At 47.0% G+C, this 25538-nt stretch overlaps 1 protein-coding gene across 1 annotated transcript in view; it reads right to left on the bottom strand.

Annotated features, from left to right (window-relative positions):
* nrxn1a (neurexin 1a) overlaps nucleotides 1–25538 on the bottom strand; it is a 242686-nt gene that overhangs the window by 112595 nt on the left and 104553 nt on the right. Inside the window, 7 exon segments of the mRNA XM_049008491.1 lie at nucleotides 3344–3463; nucleotides 7207–7380; nucleotides 9291–9481; nucleotides 9797–10178; nucleotides 10726–10848; nucleotides 17731–17757; nucleotides 20191–20394. Of these exon segments, the coding sequence (XP_048864448.1) occupies nucleotides 3344–3463; nucleotides 7207–7380; nucleotides 9291–9481; nucleotides 9797–10178; nucleotides 10726–10848; nucleotides 17731–17757; nucleotides 20191–20394 (1221 nt within the window).

Here is a 25538-nt window from a genome sequence, read left to right as displayed (position 1 = left end):
TGGGGTTCTGGATGTTGTCATGGACAGATTTGCTGGAGCCTTGAGTCAGAGTCTCAGGAAAGCAGGAGTCTGTTGCTTGATGACTCCACACAGAGTCTTAGCCTGGAGGCCAGGAGTCATTTAAGGCAATTTGCCACCAACAGCCAGCCTGAGAAAAGGGCCCTCGGGCTGAGGCGCGTTGGGGCCCCTTTCATCTCCTTCAGAGAGGGGGGCTAATGATGGCTGATGGCTCTTTTCACTCTTCTTTACCTTTTTCTATGAACTTGCCCAGTGGACAGCAGCACTACAGAGACAGATGGGTCTGGGGGGGGTGACTTTATAAGGAAAGGGCTGAGGGATGAGGTAGGGTTTTATATTTAAAGTGAGCAGGTTCCCACCACCCAGGAGGGTCGGTGCTGTGAGGTAAGCAGGGAGGGCCCTTACCCCAACCAGGCTCCTGCCAGGCACTGGAACAAATGCCGTAAGCCTGTTTACACCGTACAAATCAAGGGGGCGCTGCAGTGCCAGTACAAGCAGATAGTAGGGTACCATGTCTGGGGGGTGGCGGGGTGGGGGGTTGAAGGGCTATTTAAAAAAAATAATAAAATAGTGGGGTGAGCACTAAGGCATGTAGCCAAGCACCTTGCCATTGCGGGATAACGGTTCAGCTGAAGCAAACTATGTCACGTACCCCTCCGAGCTGACACCACTAACACTGTCAGGCAGGAACACCGAGACCCTGGGCTGACAAGGACCGGGGGCCCGTGAAACAGGGAGTCACACTCCAGGAGCTCACAGGGAATGTAGAGGTGTCCCGACACCGCCAGAGTGACAGCAGGAGAGCCCGGTCTGCCTCAGGCGCTCCGCAAGGGTCGACCCCGCTAACAACGCTAACCAGGCCGGGACTAAACCACAGGCACATGGAAGCTAACAAACAAGTAAAACGCCTCAAACACACCTGGATACTTTTGTTTCATGTATTGCCAAACACACTCTGTAAATATAAAGTAAGACAACAGCACACTGCTGTGTAGGATCACATGACTCTGGGAATAATCATCCACATCCTGAGAGCATTTTGAAGCCCAAAAGGTGTAAAAGGAGATGCAAGAGCGCGGCTTGACCAAGGCCCGCTTCAGGATCCGGGTTCACCGGCTGGTCATGGTTCACGATAACCCCTCTGCGTGAGCCGTGGGGGGACGAGGGGTCACAATGTGGCGGTGGGGGAGGGGTTCACGATAAACTGCCGCTCTCCAAGAATGGAGAGTTCCCTCAGTTATGGTGGCCTGCGGGAGCAATGGAGCCAGAACCTGTCAGTGTGTTTCCCAGGAACAAAGGTAGGCAGGCGGCTTATCAGCGCGGCAGACGAGGATCCAGAATACATTAGCATTTGCAGCACTCCCTCATCGCGGCACACGTCACGGGCACAGAGTGGCCACTCCGGGGCCAGATATTTATTTATTTGTCCAATCGGCGCATTATGGCTCTTCCTCATTGGGCAGGATAACGATCAAACTTCCCCGACGCACATTTGCACGAGAAAGTACATTCATCTCAGCGGCACTATTCGGAGGGTCTGGTTCAGCCGGCGCACTGGGCTGGGGGGAGGGGAAGCCATAAATAAATAAATAAGGAGGATAATAAGGGACACTTGGGCTTGTTAGCCATGAGTAATGCCAGTCTGCCACAAGAGTGCAGGTCCCCTCCTCACTGTGGGATGAAGGTCTCCAATTACGGCTAGGAGGCTTCCTTTAAGATGTATGGCTGTGAACCACACATTCACAATGCTTAATGAACAGAAAGAACAGCCAAAAACTCTCTCTCTCTCTCTCCCCCTCCCTCACTTGTTCCTTTTTTCCTCCCTGCACCATCCACTGCCCTCCCCCATGCAGCTCCGGCCTGGTCTCGAGGTCTCCCGGACCTCTGGCACCGTGCACCTCCTTCTTCACATTACAGCCACATCACACCGCCACACAAACTGTGCACTGAATTCCCCTTATTAAAGGGCAGTGCATGCAGCCAGGCAACCCATCAGGGTCTACAACGGACCCCTCATTTTGGTGAGAGATACGTGGCTGACATACCGAGAAACAGAGCAGCGATGCGGGGGGAAAGGTCACTGTGCCAGTTTGTCGCGCCGTCGCTCACGCAGCTCAAACGAGAGACCGATGTGCAGACAAGGCGAATCCTTCCTGCAGCCTTTTTACCACACCGACGGTGCTACACGGAATCATCTACATGTATTCATATTATAGCTCTGGCTATAATACAAAAATTTCAGCTGTACTGAATTACAGACAAAAAACATCACTAATATAATACTAACTTATTTTTAGGGTGCAAGGAAACATCCGTCGTCAGTCCCAGACACATCTCTGTGGCTTTGAAAAGAGAAAATCCACGAATCATAACCTAATTAACCCTGCCGGCACGCATATATTTAACCGCGCAAATATCGGATTCAATGTGATATTAAAAAGCAATGAATCAAATCTCTGCAGTCTGCGTTTAAGAGGCAGCCACATCAAAAAACTGTCTCTATAGTGCCCTCTGGTGCTAACTGTGGTGTACAGCTGGCCATTCTAAATAAAGCTCTGTGGCGGGCTTTGGTGCTAACACCTGCCGTGATGCCTTGATCAGCGCGGCTGCGTGCCTTCCTGTCAACTCCGGCACCACTGAACACGAAGGGACATCTGTGTGAATTATCCGCACCTGGCAGCACAGTGCCTGCAGTCTTATATTTACCTTTTCCATACGAAAGCCCTGATGCTCAGAGAGGAATAACAATATACTGTTTCTTAAGTAGCAGTCATGTTATCAGCCCCCCCCCCCCCAATTCACACTTTAAAATCACACGGCCTGAGATTTAGAGGCAGAGAAACCTTTCAGCTCGTTACCATCTGGTACATGGAGTCACATGGGGAAAAGGTGCAAAGGGGGGTGAAGCCGATGAAGGATTCCGGCGGCCCTTAGGGGGGCTGGGTGGGATCATTGCAAGAACCATAAGGCGAGGGCACATGGCGATGGAAAGAGACGGATGCGAGGAAAGTACGGGCTCTCTTAGGCGGCAAAAACAGTATCACGATACTTACCTTTACACGTGACTTTGAAGGAAAATTTCCTAAGAAAACTGAGGCTGAATGCAATGTGCCAAACAGTTTATATACAATATATAATGTTGAAAATAACAACAAAGGCGGTAGAGGGGCCACACTAATGCATCTTCGTCCATCTCCATAAAACCATTGTGTGAACAGCAAAACAATTAAGAAAATTTTATACTCAATATGCTTTTTGTCCAATAAGGAAAACATCAGCATACTGCAGTGTCACAGTGGCGAACAGGAAGTGATGTGTGACTCACCGTCGTTGCAGAGCGGCCCTCCGAAGGAGGTCATGCTGCAGTCGCAGGTGAAGCCCTCCCACTGCTGCAGGCAGACGCCCTGGTTGGCACAGGAGTCCTCCTGGCAGGTCGTGCTAGGGCCTAGTTGGGGAAAGGAGGAGGAACCGGGATCATTCACTGGTATTTGAGAGCCCCCCTAAAGCCCCCCTTAAGCCCAGCCCACAGTGACACCTCAGCTTCAGCTGAAATCCTCTCAACATCAGACCTGACAATGCCACAGATCCTGTCACTGTAGCTCGACACCACACCAAGAGATACAGTGTACGATGAGTTTCGGGGGTGGGGGGTGGGCGGCTTCACAGACTCATAGTGTTTTGGACAGGCTTCAGTGTTCAAAATCACACACCTGAGGGCAGCCATGAGCAGACGCACAGCAGACACACAGAGTGAGCTCTGACCGACGTGGTGAACACATGCACGTGAACACACACGCACGCGTGCAAGCCCCATGCACCCCGAGGAGCGCCGGGCCGCCCCTGGGTTCCACACGCTCAGTGTGAAGAGCCCAAGGCTTCACTCCTCAACACAAGAGAGATTGTTTGCTTTTGTTGTCATTTCTGCAGGACTTGGGCTGTGGCCTCAACTCACATCTATCCACACTGCACCCCCATTTCCAAACCACACCCCCCCCCCACAACATGGACACAGTCACACTCCACACACACACACACTTAGAACAGACAAATCAGGAATCTCCTGTTTATAAATGGTTTAACCAGGTTTAAATAGTACATATATTTTCTTTCATTATTTTTATTAGTGATAAATGTTTAATGCTGTTAGTTTTTTTCTTTTTTGGCAGATTTGTGCACAGGCCTGTTCATCCCAACTAACTTCCACTCAACTCTCCCTCATGATCTTGGAAAAGTAGTATCTGGAGGAACCTGTGAAGAGGAGCAAGACCAACGACCAGGGACCACGCCAAGACAGAATGATGGACACCATCACTCTCCTGTGTGCCCAATCCCACAGGGATGCACTTTCTCTTCTAATAACTGTGGTAATGCTGACAATAGGCATCGTCCTGTACAGCAAACTCTCCCTAGAGCTGACTCCACATTGGCCGATATCTTTCCATAAGGGCACCAGAAGCGGTGCAGTGCTGTCATTGGCTGATGGTCATTCCAAAAAAATAGGTGGTTCACAGGACCCAACCTCTTCTCCAGCAATCGGTATTAGCTGCCCACAGTTCATGTCTGAATGGTGGTGGGATGAACGTGTACTAGTGTGGACGTCATCGTCCATCTTGAGGGCATTATCAGTATCTGATGTGTTGGGAGATCTAAATACACGAAATGAAATCCAATCCCAATCCCAAATCCAATCAGGTTCCAGCCACACTGGAGACTGACCATTAATTATTATTATTATTATTATTATTTTGTACCCTGGGTGTGTGGGCTTCCTTCCCTCCCTGCCTTATGCCCTATGCCGCATGAGATAAGCCCACTCCATATATAAACAATTCAAAGATGAATGGATGGATTATTCATATTAATATGGAGCCTGCATCATGGGTTCATTAATAGAACAGCTTCCACGTTGGGTGGTACAAAGCAGAACACGTGAACGGAAAGAGTTTAACTGCTGACTTGTTATATATGTTGCTCAGGAATGAGTCACATTCCACAGTAATCTCTGTCCAAGCAGAACTTCAAACAGCTGAAGTCATTCCACACATACGTTTTTACTGCCTCAATAGCATCTGATTTTTTTATTATTAGGACTGACGTAAGCAGCATACTCATCTAGCAGGAATGCTTTTAAACTGACGACATGGGCTCGCCAACGGGTGTCTACATAAACAAATGGGGGGGGGGGGGAGGGGGGCTCTGTAGAGGTGGTGCTTCAAGTCGGAGCGGACACGGCATGCGGCTGACAGCCAAACAGAAAGCGTGCCGTGAAAGATAGAGACCAGAACTGGAGTTGTGCAAGGAAGGGGCAACAGATGTGGATGGAAGACAGGGAAAAATAAGCAGGGGGACACCAAGGTGACCATGGTGAGGGGGGGCCCTGAAGGCTATCCCCCCCACCCCATCCCACCCCGGACACCGACACGAGACAGTCGTCACGCGCCGGCATTCACCACGCCTCAGCAAGACATTCATTTAGCAGGTGATAAGAGTGACTTCCACACAGATTTAACTGCGAATCTTCGTTGCAGAAACGAGTGTGTGAGCGGGAAGCAGGATTAGAGGCCAGCAGGCCGGGCGGCTATCTACCTTGCAAGCCAGCTTTCATCACAGAGACTTTTGTCAGCAAAATGAAAGGAAAAAGAAGGAAAAGAAGGCAAAATATATCAAATGTTAGTAAAGCACTGAAATGTCAGCGGTTTGCATCAAATCATACGGAAAGAGGGAGGGAGAGAGAGAGAGAGAGAGAGAGAGAGAGAGAGAGAGAGAGAGAAAGAGACAGGAAGAGCTGAGCAGAGAGGAAGTAATGAAACGGGGAAAAGAGGAGGAAGAAGAGGAAGACAGAAGAAAACAAGATAAATGTGCTACTGTAGCATGAGAGGTGGGAGGAGGAGTGAATGGCAGATGGGACAATTTGTAGCTTTGGGGGACTGTACTCGTGTCGCACGAGTTGAGCATGTAAACAAAAAAAAAACAAGTAAAAACAAAAACCTTAACAATGAAAAACTTGTACATTTAAAGAATTTTAAAAACTACAACACCTAGAAACATCTGAACAGACAATGAGTCAGAGGCGATGATGGTGGCAATGACACCAATGACAATGAGCCCAGACACCGGCACACGACGTCGTCGAGGGAAAGAACGAAAGCCAACAGTCTAACAAAGAGTTACGAGTTTCATTATAAAAGGAGATGTTGAGGGGGTGGGGTGAGGTGGGGCATTTGTAGCTTTTCACAACAAATAAGGACCTGAAATTGGACCTGACGCAGTGAAACACATGAAATTAAAACCACGAAAATGATCATGACAAAAAAAAAAATGGTTATTGTGCATGCAATTCAAACAGAATAATAATTCAACACATGCAACAAAAACATCATGCATAATTCACAAGGTCCGTTGCTGGCAAACAGCCCGATTCATCTGGCATTCATAAATACAAAGTCAAACGCATATGAAACGGAGAAGAACACTAATAATACCGATGCGCAAACAGACGTAATTCGATTGTAAAGAAATGGAATCCGGATAATACGGTGGAATTGTAACTTATGTTTTATTTATTGATTTTAGGCGCTCGATTTCCTAGATGTCATTTGGCGAACGGTACTTCAAATAACTGTGCTGTGCCAGGACCTATGGGAAGGTTGATCACTCATCATGTGACTGAACACATGGCTGAGTGGAGCTGGGGGGCCATGGGAGTGCTGGCGATTTGTCTGGATGCTATCCGGTCCACTCCCTATCTCACTGTGCAGCTGAAGTTTAATAACGTCCATTACTTGATTTAAGAGTCATTGGTAAGCCCCTATGACGAAAACGAGGAATGTTCTGGTCTATGCAGAAACACAGAAGTGAAAAAGTATAAAATGATGGTATAAAAACACAGGACATCCAGACAGTTCACATTTCAGATAAACCAGCACTTAGCTGGCACTGTACTCCTACCACTACAGCCTACAGCAGGATGATAACACATTACCTAATAATCCGTGACAGTCACACAAAGGCACACAAACACATTTCCTCTGTCCGACATTTGACACACGATTAAAGGCACACTCCCTGGCAGGTGAGGTGCTGCACCAGGGCACATCATGGCAATGAGGACCAGGACGGGGGTGGGGGGCAGGAGCACCTGGTACAAGGCAGGGTCAGACTCAAAGGCTGGAGGCCGCCCTTTCTCACCTTCACACCCCCTCTCGATCTGCCCTACGCAAGCCAGGGCGTCTGACATCAGGTCCGGCAGGCGCCCGTTCAGGTCCACCGAAGCCAGGCACCCCTGGAAGCCGTCTTTGGCATGCACCAGCTTGGGCAGGTCCCTGTACATCTCCTTGGCCAGCCCTCCGATGTACAGGTCGCCTGGGGCAGGAGACACATATGGAGAAGGATGCTAGACACGCATTTTATCCCAGCTCTCTGAGGGTGAGTAAAAAAACATGTGGCGCTACTGCCCCCTTGTGGTGGAGAAAAAAATAAGTGATTTTAGTCAGAATAGATGAGGGAATGATACAGCCTCTGGATCCTTCAAATCATGTTCAGCACTTCTTGATGGGAAACTGCATTGTGATGACCATGGCACCCACGACTGTTTAACCGTAACTTAGTGTGGCCCGACTTGATTTCATAATGCAGCTTTCCAGTGAAAACGAGGAAAAATCTAAGATGTGACAGTATCTCTCCCCCAGAAACACCCCTAATGATTGCGGCTCCCTCTTACATGAAAGCCTCACCTTCCCCATCGAGGCCCTGGCACTGGAGGGCTACGCGTCTTTGTGTGCCAGCAGTCAGCATCCATTAAGTGTAAAGGTAAGGTGAAACCATCACCCTGGTGCTGCCTGACTGTCAGATGGGCCCCGCCAGCCTCAGCTCATATAAAAGCCAGGCCTAACAACTTTCCCTGTCACCCAACTTTCCTTCAGACCTGCTTTTGCCATAGAGTTCAGTTCCCCCCGTAGATGGGGCCTCACTAATATGGTTAGCGCACTTCGGCTTTACAGTACTTTGTCCACACTTCCAGTATTAACCCTCTGGGGTCTAAGGGGTAGGAAACACACATTCACTGACTGGGGCATGATCACACATTTCTTCAAATATCATAAACTTAATTCATGGCAAATAAATTATTTCTCATATATTTGTTTTGGGAGTGGCATGGTGGTGCAGTGGTTAGCACTGTTGCCTCACACCTCTGGGAACCGGGTTCGAGTCTCCGCCTGGGTCACATGTGTGTCGAGTTTGCATGTTCTCCCCATGTCGTCGTGGGGTTTCCTCCGGGTACTCCGGTTTCCCCCCACAGTCCAAAGATTTGCTGAAGATAATTGGACTTGCTAAATTGCCCGTAGGAATACATGTGAGAGTGAATGGTGTGTGAGTGTACCCTGCGATGGGCTGGCCCCCCATCCTGGGTTGTTCCCTGCCTCGTGCCCATTGCTAGGATAGGCTCCGGACCCCCGCAACCCAGTAGGATAAAGGGGTTTGGAAAATGGATGGATGGATGGATTGATATTTGTTTTGCCATTACACTCATCTTTATTTTAATGTATATTGTAAATATGTCAGATTTATGGTAAGTTTGTAATTTTACATCAAAGTATAGACATTGCAAAATGCAGTTTTGAACACTTGCAGAAACATTATAAAAGCACATAGTAAGCAATGGTGGCAGTTTGATTTGATCCCAGATATCTTGGCTGTCTTGTAGTCTTGGCTACATGAAGATGACTAAATGGTGTGGTTGCAACATTCAGTTGGATAAATAAGAAAAAGCTAAATCATGTCACTATTTCTGGGCTCCTTCCATTGAATATGTAGCAGCTTTCATGTGTATGCATGAGCCATTCACACCTGGCCACACCCCCTCCGCCCTTTATGGCGCTGGTGGGGATGTATCTGGATCGTGTTTTACTGCTGCATTGTTCATCAAATTACCATGCAAATCTGATTAGAATACGCAGTAATGCAGCTATTTATAATGCGAATAGCGATCTTCAGGTGAGGGCGGCGCTACACGCCCCCCATGTAGGTAAAACAAAGAAGGTGACATGGTTTACTTTTCAGCCGATTTAATCTAATACTTCTGACACTTGATGTTTTGAAAAGAAGACAGATTACGGATTTAGTCAGCATTTATTTCATGATTCTACATTAAGATTTCAGTGAGAAATAAACTGAAATAGATGCGAAAAGTACGCTGCACCGCCAACGAAGCACTCGTCCCCAGAGGGTTAATGTCCCCTTTCCCCCCATAAGTGAGAGGATCTCCCACGTACCTTTCAGGTCGAGGTTCTTCGCCCCTGATGAGATCTGTGTGGTGACCTTGGTGTCAATCTTGACTGTGTGCAAGTTGTTGGCATCACGGGAGATCATCACGTTGTGCCAGTGGTTGTCGTTGAGTGGCTTGTTGGAATTCCCCTTGATGAGGCTTGGTCCGTTTCCAAGGTCCCACACATAATGCAGGTACCTGTCACCAGTCATGCCCATAAACATGTTGGCTAAAGGGTCTCATTGACCAATGACAAGCATAAATTTCAACCCTCACCCTGGAAGCTGTCATCACGCCCATTTACCCCTCACAAATCTACTTGAAACAAAGTATACAGGTATACTGTTTCTATCCTATTTTGTGCAGGGCCTTTGCCAGAACTCATTTAATTGATTCATCAGAAAGTAAGGCCCTGCCCAGTGACAACTCAACGTCTTAACTGCCTTGATGGTGTAAGCTTCATGGCTGTTAGGACTGCACTCGAAAAGAAACCCCTCTGCAAGTCCCACCTACCCCTTAACCAGCTCCACCACGATGAAGTCGTTGCCATCCCCACTGTTATATAGAATGAGGCCGTCGGAGGAGGTGGTCTTGAACTGGAAGAAGAGGTGCATGGTGTAGTAGGCCTGAAGAGTGGTCAGCGACACGTAGCTGGAGCGAGACTTGAAGGTCACGGGATCGGCGATGATGTTCTTGAAGCCAATCATGGCATTGAGCTCGCAGTAGTCGATGTCGCCATTCTTGCAGAGGTCGATGTAGGCCATTCCATTGAAGGTCAGGCTCTGCAAGTGTCCGATGAAGTTGGACGGCACCGTGGACATATGACGCTTCTCTGTCACAATCCCCGTTTCGATGTTGTGGAACTCCAGCTGTGTGTGGTCACCTGCCATTTGAGCTTGGGTGGATGGAAGGGAGGGGGGAAGTAACAGTCACTCGCAGAACAGATGTAAGACTGAAGTCAATAACAAGCATTCTCAAAGCCAGCATGGATATCAAAGGGACCTTCTCAAACCCTGAGCAGCCATTTCAGGAAGGTGGTGCCCGACACGGTGCCTGAGACATTCCTACACTGATACAGGGAGATCCTGCTGGAATTCTGGAGGGTACTAAAGCCGCACTTCAGAAAAGATCGACAAAAATACCTCAGCTGCATTTGAGGCAAGTGAACTCAATTCCTAACTACTAGATGGCAGCACAAAGTATTAGTAAAGAGCTTTTAAACTGGCCTCCACCTTCATAATGTTTCATAGTATCTCTCTCCTTCTGATTCACACTGCTTTCTCTCCCCTTGTTTTGAAATACACACTGATCTGACACATCGATGGCCTGGAGATGCCAGGCTGAAAGCCATGAGGACGAGCATCACGCCACCGTACCGGCCCTGAAAGAGAAAAGCTGCAGGGGCGAGGGGCAGTCAGCAGTGACGGAGGAGGCGGGAGTACCTTCCACGGGCTGCAGCTCATCCACGGTCAGCTTCAGGCTCTTCCCCCTTCTGACCACACGAACCGTGTGCCACTCGTTATCATTCAGATTATAGCCGGCAAAAATGGTCTCCGGACCCTTGCCTGCAGGACAGTCCAGAGAGCGGTTAACGCACAGCTCCGCGGGGGCCTGGGCCGTGAGCGCACAGAGAAAGGACCGCAGCAAACCCCCCCCCCCCCCCCCTACCAAAACAGACATTCCTGCTGCATCATTTAGTGGAAATGAACTGAACCAAAAAAATAAAGACTTAAAAAACACTACTTAAACTGCGGGCCACTACGGTAACGAAACCGTGGTGCAAATCTGTGACACGCTTCCCATCACGATAAGGGAGTCGCTTAGAATTAACAAGTCCAACTCCAGTTGATAAGCTAAACAGAAACACATCCCACAGATATCATAATCTCCTCCTCCTAATCTTTTGACCACCTTCGCACACTGGAATTAAGGCATGTCTGAGAAATAAAGGTGGTTAAGACCCCTCCCCTCAACCCAGCCCATTCCTCTGTGGTGGAGAAATGGAAATGCTCGTCACAAGCTCACAGAGCCATGGCTCAGCTCCTTTCCCCAGGCTGCTGCTGTTAGCACTTTCCAGGAGATTTTCCAGGACGGCACTACCTTAGCGCCGAGGATAGCAAATCCTTCCTCGGCACTTTTAGCAATCTCCCAGATGTATGACTGCGGTGGGAAAAATCATATACTCAGGTCTCACATCTATGGGGATAAACAAGGCTGACCAACCAAAGTCCATTAATCAATCAGTCAGTCAGCATATATGAAATTAGCATGCGTTCATTGGGAACTTTCGGCTGTACATATCCACTGAGACCTGAAGGTGAATTTAAAGCACTATTATATAGATGGATCATACCTTAAATTTCAATGCAACCTAATAAACTTTCGCCAAAGGATTGGCATTAATGCATGTTACTTGATGTTTCTGATGCTTAAATGTTGAAGGCAATAAATTGTCTAATAATGTTCTTATTCCTATTCTTTTTATTTATTGAAATGTAATGATTTTACTTCGCCACAAGAGGGAGACAGTTGACCATAAACGTTTCTGGAGCCGAGAAAGGAGGAGCAGCTTATGCGTTTGTGTCAAGCATCCCAGTTTCTAACACACTATGCCCAAACGGGTTATTTTTATTTGTTTAAACGCAAACTGGCTGCTCCCTGCTGTCGCGCCTTCTGTGAGGTCCTTCTGAACTCGACGTGAGCATGCAGATGTGTTAAGAGTTACCACTGAGAGGTAAAGGCATCTTCGCAGAGAGAGGAAACACGGACTGTGATGTTTTTTTTTTTTTTGACTCTTTCCAGTGCGTCAGAGCCTGGCCTCCGCAGCTCTGACTCCCCACAGGCTCCGGCTCTGAAAGACGTCACGACGGTACCCGTGGTGACCGCGGCTACTGGCCTTGCCATGCCTGTCAACGAGCTGCGCCATGGCGAGATATTTCAGGCGTGCGCTGTGCAGCCACACGGCCACACTCATTTCACAGGAAGTACAAGTGCGGCAATGTTAAAATTATACAGTCAGTCTTACATCAATAATATAGTTAGTGAGTTAGAGAGTGACAATATAACAGCTGACATAAGTTTCAAACCAGGGTTCCCCAATTTGGGTCTGCAGGACAGTTTGCAGATTTTCCTGCTCAAACACACCATATTCAGCTCATAAGTTAATTGCCAGGGTTAGTACGTGTATTTGAGCAGGGAAATCTGCAAACTGTGTTGCAGAATGGCCCTACAAGACCAGAAATGGAGAACCCTACTTTAGATACTGAGGTTCCCCTTCTCCCACAACAGCAAAGCTCTTGGTTCAACCTGGTACCCCCCCTTGATATCTCCACTGTCATTAGAGCATGAATGCAAATGGCTGTCCAGGTGTATGTGTGCAAGTGCTCTGACCATCGAATGTGGGAGTTATCAGGTCTTCCAGAGCACAATTTCGCAAGTCAGCCAACTGGGCCAAAAGGACTGAAGGATGGACCTAGAGGTGAAAAAAAAAGTAAAAAGCCAGAATTGATCCGAACTTTCAAGGATGCTTGACTGACCTCCGGGACTCCAGCTCATGGAAAATGCAGATGAGAATAGAAGGCAAATGATCCACTGCTCCAACGGATGGGCCGATCACAAACTAAAATAACGATCTGGGACTGGGGACAGATACCGTGGAGTCTGTCCGGAGTTGGGGGATTTGTTCTTTTCTGATTCACATTTACTAAGGGATAGAGGAAAAGCCACTGGGATCCGGAACATAAACCCATTTGTATGATTTATTTATGTGAACAACAACAGTGGTAATTCTCCGGCTCTTCGGCCAAGGCCCCTCATCCACATGTGGTTTGACAGGGCGTGTTACTTCATGCTACATAGTACATCACTGTCGTCTCTAACAATACCGGACATTGAAATAAAATCCACAAAAATAAACAGGGACGTGAAGGCCCAGTATGTGTCTGAACCATGACCTCAGGGTCCCATTTCACAGCAGTTTCAACGAGCTGGTTCTTTCATGGCAAAATCATTCTTGGGAGGATCAGCCCCTGGACCCCCTCCAGTGGTGGCCGCTGAAGCACCAGAAAGGTAAACACTCTCCAGCTATCTCTGCTTAAGCAACATACAAGTCACCATTCAGTCTGACCACTGCCTTATCAGTGTTATTACACAAACACAATGTTAGCAAATTAAACTCAGTACTGAAGATGATGTCAGCTCTATAATGTATGCACCCAAATTCAGTGAAGTCAGTACTGGGGAGGCTGTGAGCTCCATGAATCAGGAACCCAAACAGTGCTCGGGCTGGCTCAACACGGGGCGGAGCTCTTGCCGACTGGTAGCTGAGAGCTCATTTACAGGCTCCGGTCGTGTCGGCTGCTTTTTACGGTTCCTCTGTTCCTCTTTATTTTGCTCCCTACCATCTAAGTCTGGCACCTCTCCGTCTCTGTCTGGCACCTTCCACGTTTTCCTCACCCACAGAGCACGGCAGTGTAATTATGCCTGGGGTTCCCTGCTGCACAGGTGGCCCCGTTCAGACCCCAGCATCCATAATGGTGCCCCGAAGCAGGATGGTTCCATCTGGGGGATTTGACATCGGCCGGGAGATTCACGTCAAAACTTTAACTATCATCCAGACAGAACAGGTACAGGTATAATAATCCAGAGGAATGAATAAACAAAAGCTAGCCTTGGAAAAAAAACAGATGCTAAAAGAGAAGACCTAACCACAGTCTTAGCTGGGGAGTACATTCAAATTACACTATTAGCTTAATGCTAAAGGCACAGGGGTCTGTGGAGTACATTCAAATTACACTCTTAGCTTAATGCTACAGGCACAGGTGTCTGTGGAGTACATCCAGTTACTCTTAACTTAATACTACAGGCACAGGGGTAGGGTTGCCACTTTTCCCTTGTAATACAGAATTGCCCATATCGAAAAATAAACTGTGGTGTCCCACATTATACAGGACTGTCCCATATAAGGGCAACCCTACACAGGGACCTGGGGCGTACATTCAGCTATACCCTTTTCTAGGGATGTAACGATACACTCAACTCACGATTCGATACGATTCATGATTCTGAGTTATGATACGATTTTCTCACGAATTTTTAAGAGAATGAACTGCAGACAAATTTATAAAAAAATATTCTATTATCTTTATAAATGTGCAAAATGTGTCTTCTTAATGGAGCAACTGAAATTGAATAAAATTCTGTTGAAAAAAAAAACCCAAAACAAAATAAATACAAAAAAATCTTCATATAAACGGTAACGCTTTACATTAACTGCACCTTCATAATGCTTTTATACTGCATTCATAAAACGTTCATACACCTTCATAATGTATTCATTAAATTTTCAGAAATTATTCATAAACATCATGCATGTATACCTTTACATCCTAACATCCCTAAACAGCTGTAATGTACATTAATATCAAATATTATAAAATAACAAGCATTTAAATTATATAATCATGTAATGTTTGTTATTAATGTATATTAAAGCTGTTAAGGGATGTTACGATGTTAAAGTGTACTTGAATGCTGCTTATTAATGATTTATGAATGCATTATGAAGGTGCACTTAATATAAAGTGTTACCAAATGAACTAAGGCCTTCATGTGCAGTTTTTTAGCGTGGTTTGCCCTTTTAATAATCTTTGCTCTGGCGATGGTGAATTGAGCTCACTGCGGTGCCGGTGGACATGCTGAAGCATGTTCGTTGTGCTATTTGTTTATGTTATCAGTCTTTTACAATGTTTGCACGCAGTTTCTGTCTTATCCGTGTTTATGATTACCGGAAAGCTAAAATGCTGCCACACCGCCAATTTAAGATGGGGGGGGTGTGTCCTCTATTTCAAATTCGCTAGCCTTCTCACATTCGGTCAAAACCAAAAACTAACATCGACGTGAATACGCAGTGATTCATCTGATGTCGAAGTGATGTCGTTTAATCAAACGTATATTAGACCAGTTTTTCTGTTAAGTAAAGTACAGTGAAGTACTCCTAAAGTAGCGATTCATTATCCACATCCGCCGGTTTAAATCGTCATACATTTTTAACCGATTCGTGATTCATCGTTACATGCCTACCCTTTTCTTAATGCTACAAGCACAGGGGACTGGGGAATACATTTAGCCACATACTTAGCTTAGCGCTACAGGTACAGGGGATTCCATTCAGCTACGTATTTAGTTTAACACTACAAGCATAGGGGACTGGGGAATACATACAGCTACGCATTTAACTTGACACTACAGGCACAGGGGATTGGGGAGTACATTCAGATACTCACTTGGCTTAACATTAGATTATTTTTTACTCTGAATGTGGGAAGAAGTAAAGGAAACCATAAGCACACCCTGAACCTTTTATTTTATCATGCACACCTGGCAGCCCGTAAGGTCACAAGCAACTGCCCCCTTCCCTGGAGACCACAGTGCCTAGATCACTCAAGGGAGTGGGCCAGGGAGCACCCGTCATCCTGGACGAGGAAGGACGGCGTCCCCGAATGCCTGTGCCCACCCAGTTTACAGGGGGAGGGCCCACACACCTCTGATCCACAACAGAATTAGCATCACAAATGCGATTAGCATGGCACTGGCATGTCTCCCTGTTGCAGACAGGCCGTGGGATATCTGAGTGCCACTGCATAATTATAATGCAAGCTGCAAGGTGCATAAAGATGTCAGAATGCAGCACGTGAGCCCCGCCTCCGAAACATGCATTAAGTCGACACGCCGTTCCTCCATCACATCAGCTATCTAGACACTGGCTTCTCTTTGTGTGAGCCCTTCTTCACTTCATGTATTTGTCAGAGTTTTGGCAGGATATTCACTCAATGTTCATTTTTTCGTGTAACGCCATACTGTTCTTCAATAAGATATGATATGAGTATATTTAATTATTCAGGGAGAAAAATGTGTAGTGCTATTTTGATGTTTAATACTGAATGCTGCTTTAAGGGAATTTAAAACTATTTGGATTCCTTTATACCAGCTAAGATGTACAGAATTGCTGACGATTAAAATAAAAGAGTTTACCTGTCTTCTCTCAATCTCCACATACCCCCTCTCTTCTTCCATGGGTCTTTGAAATACTCACCCAGTGTCGAAAGAGGCAAAGGAGTGTTGAGAAATGTCTGAAAGGTGGTGCGTCTGACAGGCTCTGATGCTATTACCATGGATGCGAGATTCAGGCTCAAATGAGGAGGGACCTGGACTTGCTGACCCTGATGCTGCAGTTAGACAGTGGAATCCTTCTGCTACTGGAGGAAACTCTGTGTTGTTTGCCATGGTAACCCCAGCTTAGTCCTCTAAATGCACAGCAGTTGACACTGAACCGTACATGCCTCTCCTTAGGCAGAGAGATCGTGAAACCACGCAATAAAGGTTCTAGACATTCGTTCAGGAGTTAAGAAGTCTATAGTTCTGTCAGGGCACCTTATGCCGAAGTCTTTCAATGTTCTCACACATGTGGCCCTGCGTGGGTGCTGTTTCGGTTTACCATGCGGAGCTATGAATGGGGTGACCCCTCCCCCCCCCCCCCCCCCATTTGTGAGGGTGTGCAGATCAGAACCCTCCTTGATGTGACACGGCCGTGAGGGAGAGCGTGGCAGACTGAACATCACGATCCCTTCGGGTCGTTGGCAAACCTAACAGAATCGTTCACAGGCGCAGTAAACAAATAAAAAAGATGGAAGGAGCTATTTTGCAGCTTTAGAGAGGTCATCTTTAATTCATCTCTGCTCATAAATAATGTACGCAGGAAGAATTTCTCCCCGTGACACAGCGACGCAACCCTACGGCGAGGTGAGCGCCCCCTCCACCGCCCCCACGACAGCCCCAGCCCCACCCCCACCAATCGCTCATTCTTAAGTTAATGAGAAAAAGAGGAAAAAAACAATCACAGTCCGCCTTTCCTTTCTGTTTGGAGAGGCCTCGTCGAGTGTCGCGCAGTGAGGTGGAAATGAGAGCCGCGAGACGTGCATTTTTGAAAGTCCCTCGCGTCCTGAAGCATGCGCTTGTTAAAGGGCACTTTGAGTTTGACACTTTCAGACAGACAGTCAGAAAAGGGAGGATAAAAAACTGGGTGGGAAGAATCTTCAGTGATGTTTGCATATTTCATTAACCCCAAAGACTCACACCCACAAAGGTTACTAGCATGTGGAAATCAGAGGCCTTAAACCTTCCTTTCATTTATTTCATCGCAAAATGAGGAATTACGGCCACCCTGTTCCCATTCGGCACCGGGATTTTTCACACCCAAGTTTCACCGTAGAAATCTTTGTCGCCTGCGCACGTGCGTCGCATCGTAATCTCAAACCGGCCATAGATATGGGATGTCCCGATATGTTTCCCAGGTAACGGTACGACTTGCGCGAATGGGCTACACACACGAACACATACAGCAGGTTGAAAGAGAGCATTAGAAAAAAAGAATGTGAATTGCCACTTACTGGAGGTACAGTTAATCCTGATACAGTCTAGACGGGGAAGAATAGATGAGATGTAAATTTAACCTTCAAGGTTACAGCTGCAGACATCCATTATAATACAGTCTCCACCCCTCTGGGGACAGACACATGGACAATGCTGGCTGATGTTACCGATGCTCTGAGCCCCCGCTGGCCCCCTCATCCCCATTACCGGGTCAAGCTACACCGTTTCACGTTGCCAGGGCCCAGTATGGCAGCTAGCGATTAGAACAGCAAGGCATGGGACGGCTGTCCGTCACTCCATGGTCATTAGGCAAACACGGGAAGTGGAGTAGCATGAGTGAACCCGGCTGGAGGGGGACCGTCACTACAATCATGGTGGGGGCAGCACACAGATTTATCCCTTTGCCTCTCCATACTGCTCCTACCTGAACTTGTATAAGGGAGTTTGTGTGAAAATTCATTTTCACATTAGCAATGACCTCTGCCCCCCGCACCCCCCCCATTACCTTTTACCATTACATGCCATTTAAATCAGGGACATTTGTTATTAGGTGTGTTACTCAAGAAGGACCCATGTGATTATCAGGCAACAGGGCCATAGTCTGATGCTTTGGGGGGGGGGGGGGGGGCTCACATGGGGCGAGAGCATCGGATCACAGCCACGGTCAAGCTGGGCCTCCTGGAAGGCAAGACGAGCTCTTGCGTCATTTTCACTGGGGTTCCTAGCAAGCCACTCAAAGGGCGACAAGTCCGACTGGGCCGCTGCCATTCCTGGCCCCGAGGGAGCACTGATGCTTTGTCCACTAATTATTATAATTATTTTCTCCCAGTGGGTCTCACTGATTGGAGTACTCCCTCGCAGAGGCTTATGGAGCGTGCTCAGATCGCACCTGACGCCTTCAGTGCTCTATGGGTCCCTATCAGCACTTCCCTAACAGCCCTGCTAAAGAATGAATGTGTAATTAGCTACTAATTGTAACTATGGACATTTGGAAATTACAGCAGTACAATAGTAACCACAATGGCAGTAGTATAATATTACACTACTATACTATTAAAATTTCTACTCTATAAAAAGCTAGTGATATATTTGATTATTTTTCTAGAAAATGTCATAGGATGGCATTTCCAATGAACATTAATATATATGTATGTATATATTTTATTGTAGGTGTGAGAGGTAACAGGCTTATTCCTTAACAGACAAAGAAGTGCTGAAGGAACCCGACCAATCAGAAACTCATCTTCCCTTCCCATGAGGCCACTGCCGGTCATGTGTCGTCAACCGCAGCAGAAAAGTGGTAGCAAACAGCCAAAGACCAACAGGTGCTTGCCCTTACAAGGAATGCTTTGCCTTTCCTAAAAGGGGAGGGGAGGTGTTCTTCGTGGGAGGGGGATGGGGTGGTCATTTGAGGTTACCATGATGATCAGGGTGCCACAGGCACCAGCTCTCAAAACCGCCCCACTGTCACCAGAATGAACCAGGCATGCGGACTGAGATGACTGTCACCCCCACAGCTCTGCTATGGAATAAGGAAGTTCTGGAGAATCCTGCAAAGGTTTTCTCAAGTGGTGACCGGGGGGAAAGTCACACCTGTAATAGTGTGACGTCTGTGAGATCAGAGTAGCACTCCTCTTTACTGTGTTATTGACTTTCCTGATGTTTTCCCCCCTCACATAGAAAGAATTGTTACCAAAGCATGATAGGTAGAAGCTACAGAGGCTGCAGGAGGCGGGGGCCTGAAATATTAAAAAGATGGAGCTCTGTGCTGCTGCGTGGGGGATGATGTTTCAGTACAGCCACAGCTGCTCCCTCCTCCCCACTAACCATCTGCATGACTTTGTAAGGGATTTTTGCGGAGGATATTGACTTTTTAAGGGGGCTCTCCGGCAGATGTGATGAGAGTAATGGAACAGCAGAAGGGAGAAAGACTCTGACTGCAGGGCCAAAACAGCACAGGAGCCTTGTTGCTGGAACAGCAGCTCCTTTGTGAGTGAAGGATTGTGGGTACACACTGTGAGAGTTTGGGGTGGCGGGGGTGGAGAGGCTTCAAGCATTCCCTGGGGGTTAAGGGCCACACCGTGCTCATCTGGCAGTGAGCTGAGGGCCGCAGACTCTGGTCTTTGAAGGACTCTCTACACCATCCACTTCCTCTTGGCACATAGCAACAGCATCACGCCGACAAGTGAGTGTGGGAATGTGTGTATGTAAGTGTCCTGGGTGGAGCATGAATATTATCAGAGAGTGTCATACACCCTGTGTGTGCTGCTGAGTTTAATGTGAAAGTATTCTGGCTTGAAAATGGTATATTTAAAAGGGATAAACTTTGCAGAGTATAAATTTTAGCTGGACAAATATGAGGAAAAAGGTTACGCTGTTGAGTTATGAAATGTGTCAGAAAGGTAAGGCAAGGTAAGCGTAGTAAGGTAGCGGGTTGGCAGACTGACAGTGGCTGTGGACGTGGCCGTCGGGGGTACCTAGGTTGACAGAGAGCCGGACACGGCCAGCGTCCAGTTCCAGCCGCAGGGTGTCCGCCGAATCCCGTGACGTGGTGGCCAGGAGGACTCCGTAGGCCCTCTGGGAACGGAAGCGAAGAGACACGTCCTCTGCCTCCGTGTGCATCACCACCGGTAGCTGGATCTTCATGAACTTGCTGCCGTCGTAGCTGAGGATGGTGGCATCTGGGGAAGGGGGGGATTATACACAAACTGGGGGATTAGGGTGCTGCCGCTCTGGGATGGGGAGCTGGTTAGCTTCCCCTACCACAGCATGTTGGAAGAGGAGGATGTTCCTGCCAGTGGTGCAATTGGAAACAACCCAACTGATGTTCGAGGAAAAGAAAGTCACATTAATTGATGAGCAGGCTTCCATTTCTGAAAAGCTGAAGGCTGTTTTCTGCCAAAATAGTGGTGACTGAGGAGGGAAATGAAGCAGCAGGTTATAATGACACTGCAGCAGACAGAGGTCTCTGTAGCTACTGAGCATGTTATCTGCGCAGCTATGGGAGCAAGTGCAATAGATGTATCAGGAATGTGCGCTAATATGCACTTGTGCTAACTGTAAGGCTATCGTTGACACACTAGCAATTGCTAACTGTAAGGCTAATATTGACACTCTAGCGAGTGCTCTCTGCAGTAATACTGACGTTCTAGCAAGTGCTAATTCTGCTTCTAATACTGACCTGCTAGCAAGCCCTGTACCTTAGGGTTAAGATATATATGGCACTACATAACATGCCAAGTTAAGAGCAGGACTAGTAGTATTATACCAGTGAGAATAGTTCTGGTTCAAGTCCTAGGAGCAGTATTGTTGTTGCACCCATGAGGGAAGTGCCCATGATGATTGCTCCAGTAAAAGTATCCAGCAGAATATAGGGCTACAAACTGTATATAGTTTTAGACTTAGTATTTTCTAGGGACATCAACTACAACGTAAATGAAGAAAGGTCCTGACAGCACAGTTAAAAATGGCCTCCCATTTCAAATGAGCAAATCCAGAGCTGTAAAATGCCGCGTTAGCACTCGGCTCCACTGTTGGTGTTAATTGCGGTGGCTTGTTTTTATCTGCCCACGTCTGTTTATCTTCAGGTTGCTAATTTTTACAGCAACGTCTCCTCTGCTAGTGTGCATTACGGACAGGCAGGCGTAGCCTTGCACTCGCATGCCTCACAGAAAGAGGCCGTAAGCACCCATGATCATCCGGTGCGAGACCACTCCTCTCGCACATTAATTCCGCTACATGACAGGCTGAATGATTGATTCACCACAATCTTCTTATAAAGGGGGAGGGGGTGTTCATAAAATATACATTTGTAATTTTTTTTGTCCAGCTGATATGAATACTCAAAAGAGGTGACGGATGAGGTAACTGCTTTTATTAGAGTCATTATGGACAGCGGCATCATGGGAAATTAACATTACTGATGAAATGGACGTGTGAAAATCTGCAGTGACAACACACTCATGCTTCCCATAATCACCAGCTTTATAATCTGTCACTGGGCCTTATCTTAATTTATGGACATTAGTGCTATGAGAATCTCCAAGACATTACAGGTAGAAAAAAAAGAAAAGCTGTTTACCAGAACCTGTACAGAGGATCTTAAGACTTCTCATCTTTAAGACACCAAGTGGGAAGTGGTCAGGGAGTCAGCACAGGCCACCAAGGCTACACCGTCAGGGAGGTGGCCCAACATAGTCAAGGACCAGGCTCCAAATTATGTAACCCCAAACAGAAACACAGAACACTAAATCAACTAAACATTAAACTTCCTAAAATCTCATTGACTCATTGAAGACAGGTGCAGGTTTCCCAGGCATGAGCTTCATTGACTAAGCCTCCTCCGCTGGAGTCTCTCCTATATCCTGAAAGCAACAGGCTTAAGGATCTCAACAGAGATGCAGATGCCCTCATCCAGACCCTTTGATGATGCTGCTACAAAACCCTGTAGGGAAATCATTCCCATCCTTTACTTCTTATCCAACGGTCCCTGTGTGGATCTTTTGCCCACGAGCTGAAAGGCAGGACTGAAGCACCTGAAGAAACTGAGACTGATGACAAAGGGTCCATCAAGAAGGCACAATATAGACTACATGGGTGTGTATGCCTCTGCAAATGCAGGGGTCGAAATAAGTAAAAGATCACCACAGCAGTTGATGCTTCCAGACAGTACAGTTTAATAACCTTAAAACCATCCTATGACTTAAGGGTGCTAATGAGATGGAGGAAAATTGGGGGGGGGGGGGGAGAGAATCTTTTCAAATTTCAAATTGAGAACTTCAGCCCTGAGGTAGTCATACGGGTTAAGCTACTGTGCTGGGCTTGAAAACAAAAACAGGGAATTATAGCGAGGTTGCCCTTGAAGGTCTAGGACCTAGGGCTCCGTATTGAGTGTGTGTGTATTTTAGAGTACACAGACAAAGCAGCTAAATAAAGCTGCCCTTTGACTTCTTATTTTATGGGGTGGGTGGAGCTGGGCATGCCAGGCAGGGACCCGCAGCCCCACTTCTCTGGGTTGGTGAGCAGAGAGCATGCACCGTCCCAGTAGATGATCCTGGCACATCCCTCACCCGTATCCCGTCTCCCAGCCTCTACTCGGCTGAGCTATAAGTGACAGGACTCGGGGGCCGGATGCATGACCAACGGGTGTCAGCACCGTTGGCCACTGCCTACCTGCAATGAGTGGAACAGGCATCATTTATAGCTACTTGGAATCAGACGGAGAACAGGAAGGACAGAAAAGGAAACCACTGCAGGCCTGTACATGCTGCAGGGAGCTGGGGAGACTGGCACCCGTTTTAGAAACATGAAGGAGTACCTGTTAGGTGGTTAGGGACCAGTACTCGCAGGCTAAATCAGGCCACTGCAGACCTCCAGCAAAGACTAGCTCATGCCCCCTGAGCAAGGAGTGTGATACGCAAAAAAGCAGAAATGATATGAATGTGAAATGGGCTAAACACCAACGGCCAAAGAGAACAAGAAAACAGATTCCCCCCCCCACTTCCTTCATCTCTATCTTGCAGACTGCCAGAAACCCCTGTCACCCCGGGTACCACCCAGCAGGGGCCTAAACCAGCAGCCTTCCTGTGCTGAAAAACAGATCAATCTTGAGTTTGATTGTCATTCTCCAAATCGCAGGCTGCGAAGGCATAAGAAGACATCATCACGTCATAGAGATGTCACGCTTCTGGTAAATCAGCTAATATAAATGTATGCCCAAATGGCATTTACACTGAGTAAGGCAGGTATGCAGGTGGTGAAGGTAGATGGGACACCACTTGCCTATTCGCTCAGAAGCTATGCATATGTATGCACCTCCACAGTGAGAAGATCCTCACAGAATATTATCGTCATTTCCAGAATTCTGTGTGCCTGTTACCTTATTCGACCTAATGTGAGATTTGACTCTGTTGAACCTTAGGGGAGACTGGACTGGAGCTTATGCCAAGCACACAGTACCTGAGAGATAATCTTATGGAAAAAAAAGTGTTAACTTTTAATGTCATTCTTCTCACAGTGGGTACGCTTTGACCAAGGTCTCATGAAGTGTCTATTATTGGAGTACAAAAAAATGTCCCGGTGTGTGTTTGTCTGCCTGCCTGTGTGTGTGTGTGCGTGTGTGTGTATGTGTGTGTGTGTGCGCTTCCAGAGATCACATTTGAGGACCATATTGTCCCCAAAGTGAAGTAAAACCTGAAATCTCCCTACTTTTGAGGTCCCCATTTGGATTTATAATGCAATCGAAAAAGTAAAAATACCAAAAGTCTTGTATTTGGACTGGTTACTTATGGTGAAGGTTAGGGATGGGTAGGGGATAAGGTCATCATGTTGTGATTAGTTTTCCCCATTGATTGGAAAGTCCCCACAAAGATGTAATTATAAACCTGTGTGTGTGTGTGTGTGTGTGTGTGTGTGTGTGTGATAAAGACCAAAGTGACAGAAACTTCTGTGAGGGCAACGTGTGCACCTCACTGACGGTGATTCGACAGGAGCAGGGGACGGTTTCCAAGGTGAGGGTTGACTAAGGAGTCTCTCTTCAGCTAGGGAAGACTGGGACTCAAACGACAACAGGGGAGCAGTTTAAAAAAAATTAAAGATGGCCAGAGAGGATATAGACATACATGAGAATTGAGATGGGATTGTTTAAAAAGTGGGAACGTGGGATATTAATTTACTGTTGATTGCTCTGTGCTTCCTGTGAGCAATTAAAAAAAAAAAAAAACACACACACAGACATTTACATGTCATTCCACAAAAAGTTAATTTATTAGTTTAAGGGGAGAGCATTAAGCCTGACCCCCATAGAAATTAAAATCCAATTTTACTGGCTGGCATCTCCAGAGTGCCAGTGAAAGCCAACCCCATCTCTCCGCCCAATCTCACAGCAGTGGGACCTTCTGGAAGTTTCCTCTGTCACACCTGTGCTGGCCTTGCCTCTTACCCCAGTCCCACTGGTGCACTACAGGGACAGTAACGCACTCCTGTAAACCCTGTTTGTAGTCATGAGCATTTGCGAGGCTGAGGAATGCTCTCCGGGAGTATGTTAATGGATTCTATTTTGCTAAACAAGACAAATGACTCTTTATTTCTCTACTAGCCTCCCTGCCGTGTACCCAACTGTGCGTGCGCACACATTCACACGCGTCCCCCACAAACACTCGTTAGATGACATAAGTAAGTGACTGACAGTCAAACAGATATCCTCACCTCCACATGTGTGCCTGCAATCTCTCAGTGGGCATTAAAAACCCTTTTTATAAAACAAAAATGTTAAAACTCTAGTAATAGAGTCATAGAATAAATAGGAAGAATTAGTATGTCGATACTAACAAGAATGACTACTTTTCCTATTACAGTGCCTGTACTTCCAGTAGATGCCCACATTGAAGAAGACAATGTACGTCCTCATCCATCTCCTCCATGATGGTCGTCACAATAATTATCCTGCAGCACATACTCTGGCACCGGCCACCGGCCACCACTTCCATACCACTCCTCTCTTTCCTCAGGCCAGTCCCTGTTCCTGCACCCTCCCACCATACTGCCATTAGACTTGCCTGAGCGTGAAACCACAAGCAACGATACACTAATGCAGAGTGAGCACCTGTCAGAGGGGGGTAAAAAAATCAAACAATCCCTTTGCTTTTTTGAAAAGCACTGCTGTGCTAAATATTGATGTCCCTATTGTAGGACAGATAAATGTGGCCTGGGAATATTTCAAGGCATAAATAAATATATAAGCAAGCCTGTTCTTGAAAAAACAAACTGATTAATATGGGGAGAGTTGATTTCGGTGGGGACTCACAAGCCCTCCCACACCCCCCTA

This window comes from Brienomyrus brachyistius, chromosome 3, assembly GCF_023856365.1.
Source record: "Brienomyrus brachyistius isolate T26 chromosome 3, BBRACH_0.4, whole genome shotgun sequence".
Classification (NCBI taxonomy): domain Eukaryota; kingdom Metazoa; phylum Chordata; class Actinopteri; order Osteoglossiformes; family Mormyridae; genus Brienomyrus; species Brienomyrus brachyistius.
The sequence above is the reverse complement of the archived record's forward strand: the minus strand, read 5'-3'. Positions and strand labels throughout refer to the sequence as shown.